Source organism: Pleurotus ostreatus (genome assembly GCF_014466165.1).
Source record: "Pleurotus ostreatus strain PC9 chromosome Unknown scaffold_8, whole genome shotgun sequence".
Classification (NCBI taxonomy): Eukaryota; Fungi; Basidiomycota; class Agaricomycetes; order Agaricales; family Pleurotaceae; genus Pleurotus; species Pleurotus ostreatus.
Window position 1 is genome coordinate 515168 of NW_023503163.1, and position 18468 is coordinate 533635.

At 50.2% G+C, this 18468-nt stretch overlaps 6 protein-coding genes across 6 annotated transcripts; 4 read left to right on the top strand and 2 right to left on the bottom strand.

Annotated features, from left to right (window-relative positions):
* Positions 1-495: 495 nt before the first annotated feature.
* Positions 496-1838, top strand: PC9H_010480 (uncharacterized protein; the record flags this gene model as incomplete). The annotated part of the gene is made up of 6 exons (XM_036779973.1): positions 496-615; positions 682-701; positions 779-850; positions 1004-1229; positions 1353-1564; positions 1637-1838. The coding sequence occupies 6 exons, from the start codon at positions 496-498 to the stop codon at positions 1836-1838; spliced, it is 852 nt and encodes a 283-aa protein (XP_036627356.1).
* Positions 1839-6426: 4588 nt separating this feature from the next.
* PC9H_010481 (uncharacterized protein) lies at positions 6427-7528 on the bottom strand (the record flags this gene model as incomplete). The annotated part of the gene is made up of 7 exons (XM_036779974.1): positions 6427-6522; positions 6575-6651; positions 6701-6771; positions 6832-7014; positions 7067-7159; positions 7210-7246; positions 7312-7528. The coding sequence occupies 7 exons, from the start codon at positions 7526-7528 to the stop codon at positions 6427-6429; spliced, it is 774 nt and encodes a 257-aa protein (XP_036627357.1).
* A 461-nt stretch (positions 7529-7989) lies between these two features.
* Positions 7990-9565, bottom strand: PC9H_010482 (uncharacterized protein; the record flags this gene model as incomplete). The annotated part of the gene is made up of 9 exons (XM_036779975.1): positions 7990-8017; positions 8074-8205; positions 8266-8377; positions 8427-8529; positions 8594-8726; positions 8791-8905; positions 8961-9066; positions 9122-9298; positions 9455-9565. 9 exons carry the CDS (start codon positions 9563-9565, stop codon positions 7990-7992), a joined length of 1017 nt encoding a protein of 338 aa, XP_036627358.1.
* A 384-nt stretch (positions 9566-9949) lies between these two features.
* Positions 9950-11021, top strand: PC9H_010483 (uncharacterized protein; the record flags this gene model as incomplete). The annotated part of the gene is made up of 6 exons (XM_036779976.1): positions 9950-10161; positions 10210-10294; positions 10350-10498; positions 10550-10752; positions 10806-10960; positions 11010-11021. The coding sequence occupies 6 exons, from the start codon at positions 9950-9952 to the stop codon at positions 11019-11021; spliced, it is 816 nt and encodes a 271-aa protein (XP_036627359.1).
* Positions 11022-11401: 380 nt separating this feature from the next.
* TAL1_2 (sedoheptulose-7-phosphate:D-glyceraldehyde-3- phosphate transaldolase) lies at positions 11402-12764 on the top strand (the record flags this gene model as incomplete). The annotated part of the gene is made up of 8 exons (XM_036779977.1): positions 11402-11471; positions 11534-11556; positions 11612-11752; positions 11810-11911; positions 11961-12173; positions 12229-12369; positions 12421-12535; positions 12592-12764. 8 exons carry the CDS (start codon positions 11402-11404, stop codon positions 12762-12764), a joined length of 978 nt encoding a protein of 325 aa, XP_036627360.1.
* Positions 12765-14412: 1648 nt separating this feature from the next.
* On the top strand, positions 14413-18152 carry PC9H_010485 (uncharacterized protein; the record flags this gene model as incomplete). The annotated part of the gene is made up of 15 exons (XM_036779978.1): positions 14413-14539; positions 14595-14738; positions 14800-14888; positions 14938-15131; positions 15182-15399; positions 15453-15902; positions 15955-16426; positions 16483-16492; positions 17028-17083; positions 17144-17234; positions 17292-17540; positions 17600-17756; positions 17812-17833; positions 17894-18023; positions 18078-18152. 15 exons carry the CDS (start codon positions 14413-14415, stop codon positions 18150-18152), a joined length of 2484 nt encoding a protein of 827 aa, XP_036627361.1.
* Between the last annotated feature and the right edge of the window lie 316 nt (positions 18153-18468).

Genomic DNA, 18468 nt, shown 5'->3' on the forward strand with positions numbered 1-18468 from the left:
ATCAATTACAGAAATATCCTGTGGTCAGCTAAGCTCTCCAACGTGTTCTAAATAATGTCGTGATGTACGCCACTGCCCCGAATTTGCTAGTTTCCTAAAGCCCATGAAGCGCAACTAAAGTAGCTTAAACCATTAATCCTACCGGATCAGCTGTTTCTGTACAAAGTCGGCGTTGGTCGCTACGCTGCAATTTTTATTGTTGATGATGATGATGATCAAGCCTCATTCTCCACGGATTGCCGCTTGTGGACTTCACAGCGCAGATGATGGAAAGAAAAATGAATATTGCTGGTTTCGAAACCTCCTTCGCGTCTAATGAGCGGTATATCCGTGTAATTTCATTCATCCCCTAGGCACCCCTGACTCGCTGCAGCTCTGATCTCGTGGGATCGCCGGAGTCGCTTAAGTCCTTTACCGGCGGGATGGGTATAAGTGTTCCATCATTGCGAACCACAGAAGCTCGGTCCAGGTGCATAATTATTCGTCGGTTCAGAAATGACACAGCTTTCCACTAAACTCTCCATCCCTCATCAAGCGGCGCCAGAGCTATCCATAGTGGGCGTGCTTGAGCAAGTGGCCCCCGATCAGCCCACCTCCGGACGTAAACTGGCACTCGTATGTTTCAAATCATCACCATGGAATCGGAAACATATGATCTGACGTCTTGGGTCCTCTTTGCAGATTTTGCATGGCACCTTGGGGTAAGCCTATAGCTGTATCTCCGAGGGCGCAAGCGCTCAGGCTGGTGGTGAAGCACAAAGTAACATCCGGGCTTCAGGCACAAAGACTATCTTTTCCTCAAGCGTCTTGCCTTGCGCTTGCCCATTGATTCATTTCGGTTTGATTTTCGGTGAGTTCCCCTTTCAGGCGTTTGTGGATCTGTGCGGGTGTGGTGCTGTCCCCTCCGCGGCAGTGGCCGCGCAACATGTTTCCGAGGATGATACTGATTATGAGGCTTTGCCGTTTGGAAAATTTTGCGTGCTGTACTATGGACACATTGTAGAGGCAATCATGAAACCGGAGGGACGTGGAAGCAAGGAGCGATACACGAAGATATCGAGGATCTGTTGCTTGTGGTCGAACACCTGAAGAAGACATACGGATATGTCGTCGATCTGGTAGTTGGTCATTCCCGAGGTTCGATCGTCGGTTTCCATTGGATCAGCCACTACCCCGACGGTCGATCAGTCAGCGCATTCGTCAACGCCTCTGGCCGATACAGGATGCAGGTAAGCAGGTTTCTAAGCAAGGGTGCGTGACTCTGACGAACCCGTGCAGAGAATACTAGGTGACAACATCTCAGCTATGGCCTCCCCTGAACCGCACTAAGCGACACCTATTCTTATCCAGAGTCACCCGCGGGGCAGGTATGGAAATCTAGCTTCAATGCCAAGGGATACCACGAATGGCAGGTCACAGTGGCCCGAAAGGCCGTGACGGCAAGGATACATCCCACCGACGTGGAACAGTTCGTGAGCTGGGATACATCATTTGTGTGGGACAAGTTTCCTAGCACTGTCGATGTATTTACCCTGCACGGGCTCTCAGACAATACTGTTCCCCCGTGAGTAGCCTCCGCTGCGGACCGCAGGGATGATGTGCGTCACAGAACACTCGTTGATATTTGTTGGTGCAGGTACGATGCTGTGATTTACGCGAGGGCTCTCAGCAGCAGGACTCCCGGCACGCACACTCTTCACTTGATGGAAGACGCCGATCATAATTTCACGGGTAGGCAAGACGAGGTCGTCGATGTTATTCTTGATTGGTGGGAGACGAGGTCGCGGGGAGGTCTCACATCGGGTTTGTGGCTACAAGGAATAAGGGGCAAATTATAGACTGGAAACTGGGCCGACCATGGACTGCTTTGTTGTTAATATACGTGATGATTGATTTTGTACGACAGACTACCTACTAGTACTACCGGAAGATTTGCAGTGACTCCGTGTAACCTGTGGGCCCACTGTCTCAGTCCATCATATGTTGGCTGATAGTCAAAAGATTCGCATGGAGGTTTTGTGAAGTCTGAGCAAACCATTGCACTATTATGACGCATGACAACAATCATATTCGACTACAAAAATCCGCAGTGAGAGTGAGACGAAATACAAACTACTAAAGCTACAATCAAGGTTCGAATAAATACGAAGGGTTATTAGGGATGAAGAGGCGTGAACGACAATAATAGGTGTTGAATATTTGAATAAGTCGAATATGAATAAATATAGGATGTGAATTCCAGTCCGTCGGGCGGCCATCTCCTTTGCCTCCGTCTCCGATCTCCGATTCCAACTTTATGCTTCGCCGAGAATGCGAGAATGTAGTGCATATCAACGATCGCGTGCATTAGGCTAGGGTGTAGTTTGCCAATAAATATACTTGTAGATTGATTTGGTGAGTGGTGAATGATGGATGATGGATGGTTTTGTGGCGAAACGTGCGGGGGACTGTCTCTCGGATGGTGATGACCGCGCGTGGAACGTTCGGGTTGCGGTACGCGTCGCTGGTCTAGAAGAAGACTGGCCCCGTAGAGTTGGCACCACCTTTTACTGTAGTGCCAGAGCCGCTGGGCTTGGAGGTGTTGGGCTTGGATGTCGAGCTCATAATGGTGTGGTGGTGGTGGTGGTGGTGTTGCCGTTGGCAGAGGCTATTATGATGGAGCCTGAGGATGAGTTGGAGCGCAAGGCAAGTTGTGAGAATGGTCGAGTGGTTGTACTGATACTGGGGAGTAGAAATCTGGAGAGGTAAAGCGGAATCGCCCATGTCTTTATAGGAAGTCGACAAGTTGGGCACGGAGGCGCCAAGGTTGGCCATAGATCTGGAATCGAGTAAAATCGAGTCAAATCAGGAAACGGAGAACGGCCCCGTTACAGGCAGTGAAAATATGGATAGCGCTAAGTGACCAGTGAGAAATAATTCCATAGGTGATGCGGCAACGCTCAAAACAAGGGGTAAGCAAGCTGTTATTGGTTTCAAGCGAAACCTGGACAAGAATAGCAATATAATATTTTACATGGCTTGTCTTGCCACGGTCATGCCACTATCTGAATCAGCACCGCCGCAGTCCTCTCCCGCTTGAGGCATTCCCGTTTTCTGGGATACAGCGACACGAGTCAGACACTCGCAAACAGCTTGCACAGCTCATCAGTTGACTAACACCGTTCACAACGGATTCATAATGGCTGGTCCATATAATATCTGCGAGCCCTCTCCACGTGTTGGCACCCTCCAAGCTCGGTATAATTCCCCTGCCGCTCTCCCGGATTACTTCCTTTCCGAAGTTACCTTCAATGATAGACCACTTCAGACACGGGACCTGGACAAGGATGCCACTTGGGCTGGTTCACAGCGGACGAGGCGAGCTGACCTGGATCGCTGCTCTCCTTCGCCCTTCATCATATCGGCATCTGGATCGCATATGTTGCTGGCGAAGCTCTTGACACGCTGATGGCGCACATACATACATCAGTTCGGTTCATTGATGTGAGATTAATCTGCATGCGAATGCGTCAATGCTTACTTCATCCCTCCATTTGTTGAACACTTACTTGCACACGATACACCGCAGTCTCCGAGCCATAATCGACTATCATTGAACAAGTGGGATCGTCCCTTGAAGGAATGGAATCTGATGACTTGAGGAACAACGTCGGGCCACCTTGAACGGAGATGGCGAATAACGTTAGCGGGGAGTCTAGCCAGGAAATTTTCTCGGATACAATTCAGGCAATGCAGCATCTACAGACTCATTGGATCCTTCGAAGAGAAGATAGATGTTAACAATTGGTATGAGAGAGTTGGACTGGAGCATCGTGTCCTATCTGTCAGGGCTTACCTCCAATGCGTGGTCCCCGGGGGGTTCAACGGAAACCAGGACGATCCCAGCCCTTTACCAGCGTGAACATTGCAGCCAACACGCAACAGAAATACCATCTCACAATGTTGCTGTACTGCCCACAGATCATCGATCGGCGACGGCGTAATAAGTATCCTTAACATCACCAAGTTCACCTTGCAACTTCTCCACATTAAACGTGCCCACAGTTCGCGACTCGCCACGAATAGCAAGGGAGTTTCAGAGCAAATGACCAAAGCCGATCCATTGAAGACGGAATGTGGCCCCCGCAACTGACAACTGCCTTTCGGCCTCAAGCAAGGCCTGGAGAACTACTCCGATCATCGTTTCTGAGGCATCCGTATTATGCGGTGCTGGCTGGAGGGTAGGCCTGAGGGTTTACGACAGATTAATCGTTGCAAGGAACATGTTGCATGTCGTTCGTATGGGGACTCGAAGGATGGGAATATGGTGACCTTAGGGTGGCAGTCTGAAAGAGAAGACTTCAGAAGCCGGTGAATATTTCTAAATGAACCCCTTATGGATGCGAAGACATAGAGAAAGGAAAAGAAGCAGGTATCATGAGGTGCGATTCCCAAGTTGTTTGATGGCGAGACGTGCTGTCGGACCGGCAGCGCGACACTTTCAAGGAGCAATAGACTGGAGACATCGTCGGAAATAAGTGGTCTCGCATAAGCTTACGCAGGAGGCTCGAGAATTGAAAACGTTCGATGCTTGTCTGGGAAAAAAGCAAAACGAAACGCGTGTCATGGATGTCTGGAGTAAAGCAATTCGAATTCGAATTATGCTCGAGACGCTTGCGCAGCACGCCACAATATAGGCCTGATGAAATTGGTCGTAATGGATACTACCACCTAGTGGGGTTGATTGAAGGCAGAAATGTCAAAGGTGTGATAGACTCTGGATGGTATTAGCCTGTGTGTCCTATTTGTGCTCATGTTACATGGCCGGTCCAATGGCCACATAGTTAGCCCTTATAGAAGCACTACTATGACGAAGGGAGTGGCATAACTCGCCGGGCAAGATGCCGGGAGGTTCAAGCCAGTTCAAGGGCAGGCTTAGGCCTTCCTATGGAGAATACCCGCGTGCACTGAAGAAGTAGAAGCATCCTTACGACATGAAATCCGGTAACTCACATATACAAATGGGGTGACGGTGTCCCTTCTTCCTCAAAATATGAATAACTGACAAAGGCGACTCGTGATTAGAACGTTCGTGGTCGTGACCAGCGTCGGTCAGCGCCGTCACTAGAGTTCCCGAGTCCGAGTGGTACTGAGTCCGAGTGATCCTGCGGTGGGTTGCCCTGAGTTGTACGACAAGTTTTGGCGGGTTTATTATCCGTGGCCGCTGACATGCTAGTGACTATTCCAGTAAGTACCGTACACGATATTTTGCTTAGTTCTGACCCACTCACTTGTAGGATTCCGCTGGATCCCGGCAGGTGGAAACTTTCGTGTGGTCTGCGTGACTCGACGAAGCCAATGCTCGGCTTGAAGCGATGACTAATGATCGTCCTTGTTGCCAAAGAGGCAGGAGAGCTCGTAACTGTGGGTAGCGCCAGCTCCATCATCGTAAATTAGGCTCCATGCCTCAGTCGGGCGAGATTTCACCGGACCTGCTGCGTAATTGTGCACGCGGGATCTTGTAAAGGTAGAACTTGAGCTGTAGTATATCGTAGCCAGTTGGGCCATCAGCCGACGAGGACGACACGAAACAACCTTCCATCGCAATATCAAGGAATGATAGCCTGTTGAAAAGAAGTTGCATGACCGCGGATAGGAACTGATGGTTTACTTGCCAACATAGTGAGCGTGTGATGACGAAGTCCACGTTCCCGTAATGTGAGCAGTACGTGGCTTCGAGGCAACCCTCCAAGCGCTGTAGATCGAGTGCGTTGAATCAATCAATTGATCACTGGCACCGATCACGGTGTATAGCCTGGCTACTTCCGAATAGAGATGCCGGCCTACTATATGCCATGTCGGTGACATTCCAGACAAGTAGACAAGGATGAGCGTAGAGGGTCGAGACGTCACGGGACAGCGCGCAGTTCGAAAGTCAATATCTCAATATTGAGGCGCAGTGCGCTGAGCGCTGAGCGCTGATATATGATACCCTAAGGAGGTTCTGCATTCCTCCGAGATTGAAGAGGTTGAGATCTTTCGCACTGCATCAGTACTGTGCCTCGTCTGGAACTTATTCAGTTACATTCCATCTTTTACTGAACGAAACAAAAGAAGGCTTACTTGTCGTTACCCCGGCTTTCCTGTGGGTAGCTCTCCCAAGAAGTGCAAATCATTGAGAAAGGACATTTAGAGGCAACTAGAGTAGTCCTCGGTACTAGAAGCTGTGATCAGTCACGGCGAGCACCAAGTCGACGAACCAAAACATTTAATGAAGAAATGAAGAGATGAAGAGATGGAGAGACTCCGACGAGAACTTCTAGTCAATCACGTGGACATCAGGGGCTTTGAGTCGAGAACATCTTCCATCTCCCCAGCAGCAAACCAATAACCACACATTATACCCCAGTACCGATCATTATACATAAAGAGTACCCGTATACTACATTAGTTCCCGAATGAAACCGTCACATTGAGATCTCTAATTTCAGCTGTCAAAAGGTCATACACCCATCCATGAATGGTGATCTTTTTTCCCGAATACTATGGAAGGGAAGGTCAGCACCATGCGACGGAGAGCAGATATGACACGTACTGATTTAGCAACTTTAGATGCGTGTACTCGCTTTACATTCTCCTTCACATTCTCCTCAACAAGCGCATGGTAGCCAGCTGCGCGAAGGCCTAAGTGGGAGGGTGGATACCAAGGTAGTGTACTTACGGTCATCCATAGTGGGTGCTGGTACCGTCTTTAATTTCTTGTTCTTGTCGCGTAGTTCGACAACTTCACTCCTAAGTAGTATGTGTCATTTTGATTTCGTTTCGGATATGGCTGAATCAGTGAATGCAAACCTCGTTGACTTAAGATATGTGTCTCTGATAGGCCAAACCCAATGGTCTATAGAGTCCTTTGCGTCCTTCTCGGAGGTCATGGGGGATGTTATGGCAGCTGCCACGCCTCCGCATCCGTAATGGCCCATCACGATTATATGTTGGACCCCCAAATGGTGTGTAGCATACGTGAGCACCGCGTTTCTGGAAGTGGCTTGAGCACGCTCCGTGTTGCACGACGTATAGAAGGACTCACCCATTTGTGTCGTCGTCGTAATATTGTGCGGCGACGTTGCGGCCGGCGAACATGATCCCTGGTTGCGTGTGAAATATCGTGCCTTCACTCACACTGGGTCACTAACTCAGCATACAGCCTGTTTAGTAGTTCTGCAGACTTACCGACTGTCCGAGCAGCCCAGCAACATGAATGTGGGGTCTAAGGGTTCACAAACGCAGAAAGTAAGCAACGCCAAACCAACGCACAGCTTGGTTCGAACGTACTTTGCGAAGCCGCCGATTGCTGGAGGAAGCCAGGATTGGCTTTCTCTAGGTGCTGTCCAAACTTCTTCTCAGAATTGAGGAGGCCCTTGACAGTCTTCGGCGCCGCTAATTTATTGGCGCCTTTACCGCCGTCCTGGAAGAGGACATGACTTTGTCCCGGCAAGACGAAGAGGGCGCAGAGCAAGAAGCAGGACAAGCCGAGTGATGGGGCGAACATATCGGCAAAGGGGGAAGACTTGGCGACAAGCAACCATTTGATACATTCATAGCGCAAGTTATTTATCGTTGGTCGTATTCCTCGAAGTTTGCACCGGTGGGGACTATGCTTGAAAGGGCTTGGCTCTGGTGCCAAGAATAGTGGCCAATGGTGCCACAGGTGTGTTCTGTAGCTCCTAATGCCAGGATGTGCAATCATTTAACATCATCCGTGCTCTAATATAGCCCATGAGCTCTGGCACCTAACGTCCTTCATACAAATATGAAGGACTCAACGTTCTAATGAACCGCCCGCAATGCATACCGGAAGCGCCAAGCATAACCACTGTAGCCCTGCGCTGTGCTAGTCAGAACCTCCTAACAAGGTCACGGGAGTGAAGGGGTGCCTTAGGGGACTATGGAGGACTATGTGTTACATTGCAGTGTTCCTCCGACGTACAACGGCTGTAGTTGAGAACATTCCTAATCAATAACGGAAACGATCTGACCGCTGAAGGTATCGATGCATTCAGTCTCTGAATAGAACAAATTGGACACAGCACTGACATATTTTGGTTCGATTCCATCTCTTTGTGTGCTTCCTGAATCTCGGTCCAGGAATACACTTTGTGGATGTATACTTTAACAGGGCCGTCTCCTTTCTCCCCCGTGATGTGAGGCACTACATCCTTGCTAAATCTAGAGTAGGGGCGGGTGAGGCTTTGGGTAAATGATATATTGCTGCCTGAGGTCACCTACCGTTGAATGAGATCCGCCTGGTAAGATTCGCTCCGGGATCGTAGGGTGGAACCCTGAATACGAAGCCGTTTGTACAAGATAGGACGTAGATCAAACGATTCAACAGTGCTTCCTGGAAGGTACTCGATCATACATCCTGGTTCACAGAGAATGATGCCTACCACTGAGGGTCGCCAACATTGTCATCCTTCCATCCAGAGCCATCGCATCTATGTTCTTTGTCCAATGACTTTGTCCGACGAAATCAATGACCACGTCTACACCCTATCAGATCGGCTTCAGCCGTGCAAACAGGTTCTCAGATGTAACATCTCGGAGCTGGATGTACCTTATTGGTGATCTTTTTGGCCTCTTCCGCGAAATCTTGAGTCCTGTAGTTTACGCCGTGGGTAGCGCCGTTTGGAATGTTCAGAAGGAAGTCTAATTTCTCTTTGGAAGATGCGGTTGCAATAATCGAATGCCTGCATAGCCAAAGGAATATCATGAAATCGAAGATCTAAAACGGTAGAAATTGGAATGACGGACGCGCCATATAGCCTGGCTAAATGAATCACGGCAAGACCCACGCCTGAGGCACCAGCATGGACCAGGACATCTTCGTCCTTCTTGACTTCGCCGTACAGTACGAGCGCCTGGTAAGCTGTGGACGATCCGATTGAATACGGAGGTCTTGCCCCACTATATTTCCACATCACCTGTAATGAAACATTCCGGGACACAGGCGGCTTCGACCCACGAAAGATGGGCAGGCTTTGGCATGATGTGCGTATGGGGCAGCACAATGAATTCGGCATAGGCTCCCTGATGAAGCGCTTCGTGATCAAAGTCAAACAAGCGATATGGCGAGGTAGCCTACTCCTCCAGCCAGTCCCATGACCTCATCGCCGACTTTCCAACCTGAGTCAACGGCGGTACCTAGCTGCGCAATGTGTCCGGAAAACTCGACACCTAGGATAGTGGAGCTTCCCGCCGGCGGGGGGTAGTGACCTAAGCGCTGATATATGTCCATTCTGTTCAAACCGAACGCCTTGATCTTCAAAGGGTGATCGACAATCAGTTCATGGCGCCCGCCCGTTGGTTCGATTCAGCATTGCGGGTGATGGGACCACGGAGAGATGCGCGCAGTACGTAGATTGAAATGTGAACTTAGGTACATGAGGGGATGGGACCCACAGCGGCGAGCACATACCTTGACAAGGACTTGATTGGCGTTCGGTGTGGGTTTGGGTGCTTCCCCGATGTAAAGGTTTTCGGCTGGGCCCTTTCCATCTCTGATCAAGACAGCGCGCATCTGAGACATTGTGAGGGATGCAGCGACACAGGTAATGTCCCAGATAATATAGCTCTATTCAGTATTAGTCATGCAACTTTCCGGCTGCAAAGCTGGCCGAGATGGAGGCATCGCGGGCAGATACGGTGACGCTGGGATCTTCAAATATGGGAGGGTGACCTATCCATGCAGTCCCAGTCGCCGACCTATGCGATCCCTGAAACATCGACACATATCCTAACTTCGGTTCATGATGGCGAGAAGACACTCCTAGTAGAGACAACTCCCCAAAGCCCCTGATGCTGGTACCCACGTGATTGGCTGCATTTGGTGCAACGCCTTCGCTGCGCCCTCTGGGTTCATGTTCATGTTCATGCACGGCGCCGACGACCTCTTCCACCCAAACCGATAATCATGAGTTTCCAAGATATTGAAGCTGGCCTCACGCACCCTTCCCGAACCCCTTCTTCTTCGATTCCACAGTCGAGAGAGGACTCTGCCTTCCTCGGACTCCAGAACTCATTGTCGCTTCAAGTCTTCAAGATCAATGCCAATGTCCAGGGTATTCTCAAGCTCGTAGACCAGCTGGGGACGACAAAGGACTCTGCTGCCCTCCGAAAGACCTTGTTTGTCGCAATTTCGGCTTGATTGCAACCTTTCTCATTGTTTACTAGGCATGACCTTACTGAGACCACGCGTGAGATGGCGAAGCGCGGGGGAGAGGACTTGAAGTCATTGTCGACGATGCAGACGTCTATGGTAACTTGTAAACGTTCTTGAATGCTTTGCCTCAGGTTATTCACGTTCTTTCAAGCCACATTATAAGACAGCTTTGCAGAAGACATCGCACGACTTCCAGTTGTCCTTGGTGGCCTTCCAGCGTGCACAGCAAGTCAGCGCCGAGCGCCAAAGAACTGTGGTGGAAGGAGTGAAACTCGCGGTTGAAGAGGACCAGGGTCGGCCGTATGCCTCCGCAATGCTCACTGTCTTTCGCGTAACTCATTCAATACCTAGATCACTGGACGAACCCGGTTCTCCACCGCAACGCCAGGCGCAATTACTTCAGACTCAACTCTCACCGCACGAACTGGCCTACCAGGAGTCGCTGATACAGGAGCGCGAGGCGGAGATTCGGGAAATTGAGACTGGAATCCATGAGCTGGCAGAGATATTCCATGATCTTGGCACCCTTGTCCACCAACAGGGCGGAATGCTCGGTACGCTATTTGTGGACATTTAGCAGACCGTGCTGACATCAAACCCACTCTAGATAATATTGAGTCAAACATATCTTCGGTTGCAGTGGATACGGCTGGAGCGGCAGAAGAGCTGACTACGGCTCATGAGTATCAGCGTAAAGCCGGCCGTCGTGCTGCGTGCCTTATGTTGATTCTTGTAGTCGTGGTGGCAATTGTACTACTTGCTGTGAGTGTCCAACCATACCGACGCACGTTTTCCTGACGCGGTTCTCTAGATCCTGTCCTGATTCCCATGTTTTCTTTCCGTACTTCTAATTGGACTCTTAATCTTACTTTTATTGATATTTCATTCGGCGACCCCCCAAACAACATGCAGCCGCTGGGAAGCCGACACGGCCTTTTAGATAACCATGGAATTGACTGTTCTTGCTCACACATCAGTGAGTACACATACAGTGACCGATGTCAATGGCCATTATACGAGCTGTGTGTTCCGGGTAACCTGCGCAATCGGCCCGTCTTTCCCGTCGTTAGGGGTAGATTATCTCACACCTTACCAATCCCGTTCCCGACACTCACCGGACGCCTTGCACTCAGAATGGGCGATTGAAACCGACATTGTATTTAAACTTGATCTGAATTTCCTTCCTCTCCGCACAGAATCAATATGGCCACTTCCCTCGACTATTTGAAACAGACTGGCACTGTCGTCGTCTCCGATTCCGGCGACTTCGAGTGTGAGTATTTCATTCCTTGCCCTGGCGGTTTATCCCCGCTCATCGTCGTCGCTACTGCCCAGCCATCGACGTCTATAAGCCCCAGGTGAGAGAGACCATTGACGAGAATAATCTAGAACAGCCCACTGAGAGCGATACAGGATGCCACGACTAACCCCTCGCTGATCTTGGCTGCTGCTAACAAGCCTGGCTACGCACGTTTGATCGATGCTGCGATCCAGCATGGCAAGGCGAAGGGCGGATCCTTGGAAGACCAGACGAACGCTGCCATGGACAGACTAGTGAGTAGGAAACGGGTTATCAAGTGCTTACTTCATCCATCGACAAACCCTCTCTAGCTCGTCGAGTTCGGCAAGGAGATTCTAGCTATTATTCCTGGCCGTGTGTCAACTGAAGTTGATGCTCGTCTGTCCTTTGATAAGGAAGCCACGAAAGCCAAGGTATGCACACTAACGTAATGCAATGAACGGCAAGACTGATTTGCTGCAGGCTAAAGAACTCATCGCTTTGTATGAGTCGCTTGGTATCAAGAAGGAGCGTATCCTCATCAAGATCGCCTCCACTTGGGAGGGTATCCAGGCGGCGAAGGAGCTTGAACGAGACGACGGTATCCACTGCAACTTAACGTTGCTCTTCGGGTTTGCCCAGGCAGTTGCCTGCGCTGAGGCTGGCGTTACCCTGATTTCACCGTTCGTCGGCCGAGTAAGTCTGTTCACCAGGCATTACGGTTTGCGGAATAACTCATCGGGGATTCTAGATCCTAGATTGGTACAAGAAGAAGACCGGGAAGACATACGAGGGCGACGAAGATCCTGGTGTCCAGTCCGTCAAGCGCATCTTCAACTACTACAAGCAACACGGCTACAACACAATTGTCATGGGCGCGAGTTTCCGCAACGTATGGACGGTCGTTGATCATGTTTTCCTGTAAACTGACTGCCTGAGATAGGTTGGAGAGATCAAAGCTCTTGCTGGCGTCGATTTCTTGACGATCGCACCTGCCCTTTTGGAAGAACTCAAGAAGTCTGCCGACCAAGTACCCAAGAAGCTTGAAGCCAAAGCAGGTCGGCTTCATCCTCTAAATTCAGAGTTATTGGAGTCGTTTATACCATTCATCTAGCCGCACAAGCCGATCCGATTGCGAAGGTTTCATACATCGATAATGAACCTGAGTTCCGTTGGGCATTGCTTCAGGATGAGATGGCCTGGGACAAACTTCACGAGGGTATCAAGAAGTTTGCTGAGGACGGCCAGACTCTCAAAGATCTCCTACAGAAGAAGTTGAGTGCTTAGGCGGTGAGGTGAGAGTACGAACGAAGTTGAAAACAATCATCGACGTAATTGTTAAACACCTCGAGTGTGTATTTCTTAATCCCAGCCTTAGATTGTTCGGACACATCCGATCTGCGAGACCAAAGCACTGATTCAACAGCGCTGGGACTACGACTGCATTGCGCAGTATGGCCGTCTCTCATTCGACAGTTGTAACCCGAAGCGATGGTCTTCATGCAGCTCGTGCATGATGCATCAGCAATAGGATATAAGTCCCGAGGTCCCTCGAGTGGGGTTGTGGCGATAGCAACCACGAAGCGTACTTATGACAACCATGGCAAGAGAGCGTACACGGCTAGGCGCGTATCACCCACCATCATGGTGTTCCAGGCTCGTTAAAGCACAGCGGGCACACGCGTCGAAGTAGGAAGTGATCCGGTTATATCAAATTTCCGTATCCATCATGCACGAACCTTGTACACCCGTCCTGATTCCCTCGATATTGGATAATGAAAGATCATTCTATATGAGTTGATGGTATCCTATACTCAAAATCATGCCCAAAGTTGACCGTAGTCAAAGGCACAAAATTCAATATACATCCTCGATACACTGTGCCTTGCAGAGTGCGTCATTGGGATAACCTTTGCAGTCCGTTGGTCAAACCACCAGTGCACAAAAATATGGTGTACAGAGACTTGGGAGGTTTGGTCGACCCAGTCAATGGCCGACTACGTCTAGACATGGTCCTACATATACTAGCCGTGGCGGCCCGTCACCCTTTGTAAGACAGTAAGACAATGATCATAAATCCGTAATGTTGGCATCAAGGCGTTGGTCGACCTGCCTTGTGAAAAACTCGGACGCTTTCTTGTCAGGCTCACCTACTACACGTTTACTTTGTCAGCCCAATGGGGACCCACGAGGGTACTTCGAGGCTGGCGGTGCCTCTTAGCGCTTCAGCTTGTGGACTTGACGTTGCCGACCTTTTCTTCATATAGTCCACTTCAGACTCGAATTCATCAAGATAGTAATTCACAATTGACAAGGCACGCTTCGGCAGGACGTCCTCGGTCCCATTGAGAGGCACGATGAAGCCATGGACACCTATTTCGTCCGAAATTTGATGGTCGGAAATTTGACCTCCATCTCGAAGTTGATCACGACGTAGTAACCGCCAGGCCTAAAGGCACCGCTCAACAACCACTCAAGGCAGCAAGCTGATCTTGTACTGCTACAACTTGGCCGCAACAATCTCACCTTGCAATATATCTTCGAGGTATACATGAAGGTGAAATGCGCAGAAAATTCAGCCGGTTGTCTTGCCTGGTTACAAGCTACCGAGTCCCGACCGACGCCTTGTAAAATTACGAAAGAAGTGGCCCTGGAACCTATCTAGATCGGTGGCTTTCTAGAATATGGAATTGGGAAAGCTCTTCGTTTACATGCTCGGCTAGCAACCGTCTTGTGCTTACAAGTCCACGAACAAGGATAAAAGGCGGCGAAATCTGACAGACGTTTGCCAACAACCCACCTTTCTCCCTCTTCTTTCTCTCACTTTCACTATCCTTGCGTCGCAGTGCGGCCGACCAGGAGTCTTTACATTCTTTATTCTCTCATTCATTCAACCCCCTTCCCTCAGTGAAGTTGCATTTTTGATCTATTCAACATGTTCTCCAAGTCTACGAAATTCTTTTTGGCCTTCCTTGCCGTCTCGTTACCCAACATGGTGACCGGTCGCGAGCAGTGGCTTGAAAGGGACGGTCGTGCTGTTCAACTCTATCCTCGTCGTTTCGGTAGGTTCAGCCCATTTGGCTTGTGTCGGTTCCATCCTAATCCGTACTTTCTCAGGTCAGGAGAACCCCCCTGTCATCGCGAAGCTTAGTGCTGCTTGCCCTGGACAAATTTGCGGTGTTCTCGCTGGTGCTGCTATCACACCACTTTTGGCTGCTCAGCCTGAATGCTCCCAGCAAGACCATGCTGACGCTATCATCGGTGAGATTTATATCTGACGCTTTACTTCCTGGTCGGATGCAAACTGACTCAATTAATTAAGATGCGGCTAAGCAGTTCGATGCCGCCACTCAGGCGAACATGATTGCCTTAGCCATCGAATACCGACAAGCTGAAAAGAACACGCCTCCCGTAGGTTTCACTGCTATTTAATTGCTTGCATTTTCTCAATCTACTTTAGGACTTCACCACCAACCCTCCTACGCCTAGGAACTCTGTCTTTTGTCAGAAGGCTCCCAAGAACCCGGAGCTAAACGGTCTTGTCCAAGCCCAGGATCCCGCCAACGACCCCACCATCTTTTTCGACCCCGCTACAAAAGCAACTGTTCGACTAGGTGATCAACCCAACACCTTCCCATTCGGACAGGCCGGCGGGTATGTGCAGTCCCCAGCGTTGCTGAGTCTCTTGACTAATGAATTTACAGTGCTGCTCCCGCTCCTGCTCCTGCAGTCACTGCAGCCCCTGAGGCTCCTGCTCCTGAAGCTTCTCCTGCTCCTGAGACCCCTGCCCCTGAGACCCCTGCCGCTCCCGCTCCCGCTACCGGAGCCATTGGTAACTTTGGTAGCTGCAGTGTACCTCAGATAGAGTTTGCTGCCGGCTTTGACAACAGACGCGAGACTAGCTTCCGTCCCGTTGACTTGAGTACGTCTCCGAGCGGGTTTCTTTCTGTCTTCCCAAACTTACGGTCTCTACAGCGAGTTTCAACCACGGCTCTGCCCAGAACCCAGACATTATCATGCAGTTCGTTTGCGACACGTTGGTTAACTCCTGTGGCGCTGACCAGACAGCTCGGACCACCTGTGCTACCGCACGGGCTGCTGCTAATGCCGCTCAGCCTGCGAAGACCGGTATTGTAGCGGACACTTTTAACGCTGGCTTTGGTATTTCGACCAACTTTGCTGCAGTGCAAGCGCTGGACAACCAGGGTGCCCCCTTCGGCCCCATTGTTGCTGCTCCAGCCACTCCCGCACCAGCACCCGCCCCCGCCCCTGATGCCTCTACGCCTGCTACCCCTGACACCCCAGTGGTCTCTCCTCCCGCTGCTGGCGGCATTGGGGACTTTGGGCGCTGCACCGTCCCCCAAATAGAATTCGGTGTTGGCTTTGACAACAGGAGGGAAACTAGCTTCCGCCCTGTTGACTTGAGTACGTGCCTCATTTCTCCGCTACCCGAACTTCGCGCTCAATGTATTCACAGCCAACTTCAACCACGGCTCCGCTCAGAACATCAACATCATTACTCGTTTCGTGTGCGATCAATTGGTCAACTTCTGCGGCGCCGACCAAACAGCACGGGCTACTTGTGCTACTGCTATCACAGCTGCTTCGAGTGCTGAACCCGCAAAGACTGGTATCCAAGCTGACGCCTTCAACGCTGTTTTCGGGATCACCACCAACTTTGCCTCCGTCCAAGCATTTGACGACCAAGGCCGCCCATTCGGCCCCACTGGGAACACCGCCCCTGCTACTCCCGCCCCTGCACCAGCTCCTGCGCCAGCTACACCTGCCGCCCCTGCCCCTGCTCCGGTCAACAATGCCGGTAACCTCCAGACTTTCACCGGCGCTCTTGGCGGCGTTAAGGCGCCCATCGTCACTGCCGTTGGCAACGCCTTTCAAGTGGAGAACAATGCCTCCTTCAACAACCTTAACAGTGCTTTGAGGAGATCTTGGTATGTATTATTCGGATTCACAATGCGTAACATTGGATTGATTCCTTCTATTATAGCGACGTTCAAGTCAACCTCTGCTCTAACGCTGCTAATGCGTCTAGAAACCAGGGAGACCTTACCGTTGCGAACTGTGGCGCACAAGGAGATCAGTGCCGTGCAAACCTTTGATTCCTTGTGCTTGTCGCTGGTGACGAGTTATGTAGATAGAAAATGCAACATACCATTCACTGTATTTTTATTTCACCTTCAATACCCACGCGTTGTTCACCTGGTCATTGCTGTCATTGTCGACCATTCTTATCAGTTCTCATGCTTCGGAGTGCCACCGCGAAGTCATGGGGCTGTTGATTGTAGAATGGCGGGCCGTTCGAAGCAGCCTCTTCTTTCACAAATGCGAAGTGTATAAAATACGAAGGGTCTAGTAGAGGTGCTATGTGGCATGATGTACACCTCTATCCTTTTTGCTCATGTTGGCCTAATGCTGTGTTTCGCAATAGCCGTGGCCGCCCTGTCACCTCAGTTGTTTTCATGTCAAGTCCAAAAGCCGACAGGCGTTTCTCCGTTGGAGGGTTGTCCGAGTGATACAGTTTTCGTTTCACAGAATCGGGCGGACCCCTTCGCCCAATTCCATAGTATTCAGGATGCTATTCAGGCGTTGTAAGCTATCTTTCCGATTTTTGTCGCGGTCATTTAAACACTAAGTACAATAAACTCTAGACCAGACTCGGGTAGCTTTGTTATTCTTGTGGGCGCCGGAGAGTACCACGAGACAATCAACATTACTCGAAGAGGACCACTAACTCTTGTGGTATGTCTCGATATGCATCGTCTAGAACAGTGACAAAGTATTGTAAATTGTAATCAGGGACAAATCGCTGCCGAGGCCTCTCTACCCTCCACCAGGACAGCTAATATTTCCGAGTCAAACCTAGTTCAGATATGGGACAATAAATTCGTAGTTCCTGGCATGGACGATGCGGATTCAGCTGTGTTGTCCGTGGCGCCGTCTCGCGATGCTGCCCTCATAGGTGCTGGACCTACAGGTGCTCCCCTACAACCTCTCTCCGGCAACGCCGATTTCAAGGCGTACAACATAGACTTTCAAAACCGTGCTGTTCGGCGTCCTTCTACGTTAACCTCTTGGGGCTTCTCTCACACGCAGAATATATTTAGGCAAATTTCTCCATATCCCAAGCCCTGGTCACCGACATCTCATACGCCAACGCCTCCTTTTATGGCTGCTCGTTTGCGAGTTATCAAGACACTTGGTATACTGGACGAAATGCGAGTACTTACGTTGTTGATAGTGTCATATTTGGCCAAACGGACTGTAAGTGTATTTGGCTGACAGGATAGCCCCCTGACAGGCCCCTTTATTCCTTAAGATCTTTTTGGCTTCGGCACAGCGTAAGTCATTTCAGAATCTCATCCTAACGATTATCTGAAGGAGATCATTTTGTATCGTAGCTGGTTTGAAGATGTAGTTCTGGCGAACAGGGCTTGTGGGGGAGGAATAGTGGCCTGGAAGGGAACAAATCAGACAGACGCCCCTGGTAATCGGTATGGCGCATACGTCTCTAACTCAAGGATAGCAAGAGTAAGTCTTATGTTAGGTGCTGATGTCCTGTCACCTCTAAATTTGTGTGAACAGTCCCCAGATGCCAACACCACAGTGGTGACCGCAGACCGCTGCTTCCTCGGTGAGAACATAGGTTTACCCTTTTAAATCAGTGCGCCACAATCATGAGCACAAACGAAGGCCGACCGTGGAACGACCTTGCCACTACTGTTTCCTACGTACGAATATGGACGATAGCATACGACCCGAAGGCTGGACACCGTTCAATAGTGATAGGTAAATGGTGCCTTTACTTCTTCGGTATCTCACACAACTTTGATTGTCGATGCGTAGGCCGACCATCATGAACACAACATTTTATGCCGAGTACAAGTCATCTGGTCCGTTTCGGTTGTATCTCTCGCTGACAATTCTAACTGTTACACCATCAGGTGCAGGGGGCGACACGAGCCATCGCATCCCC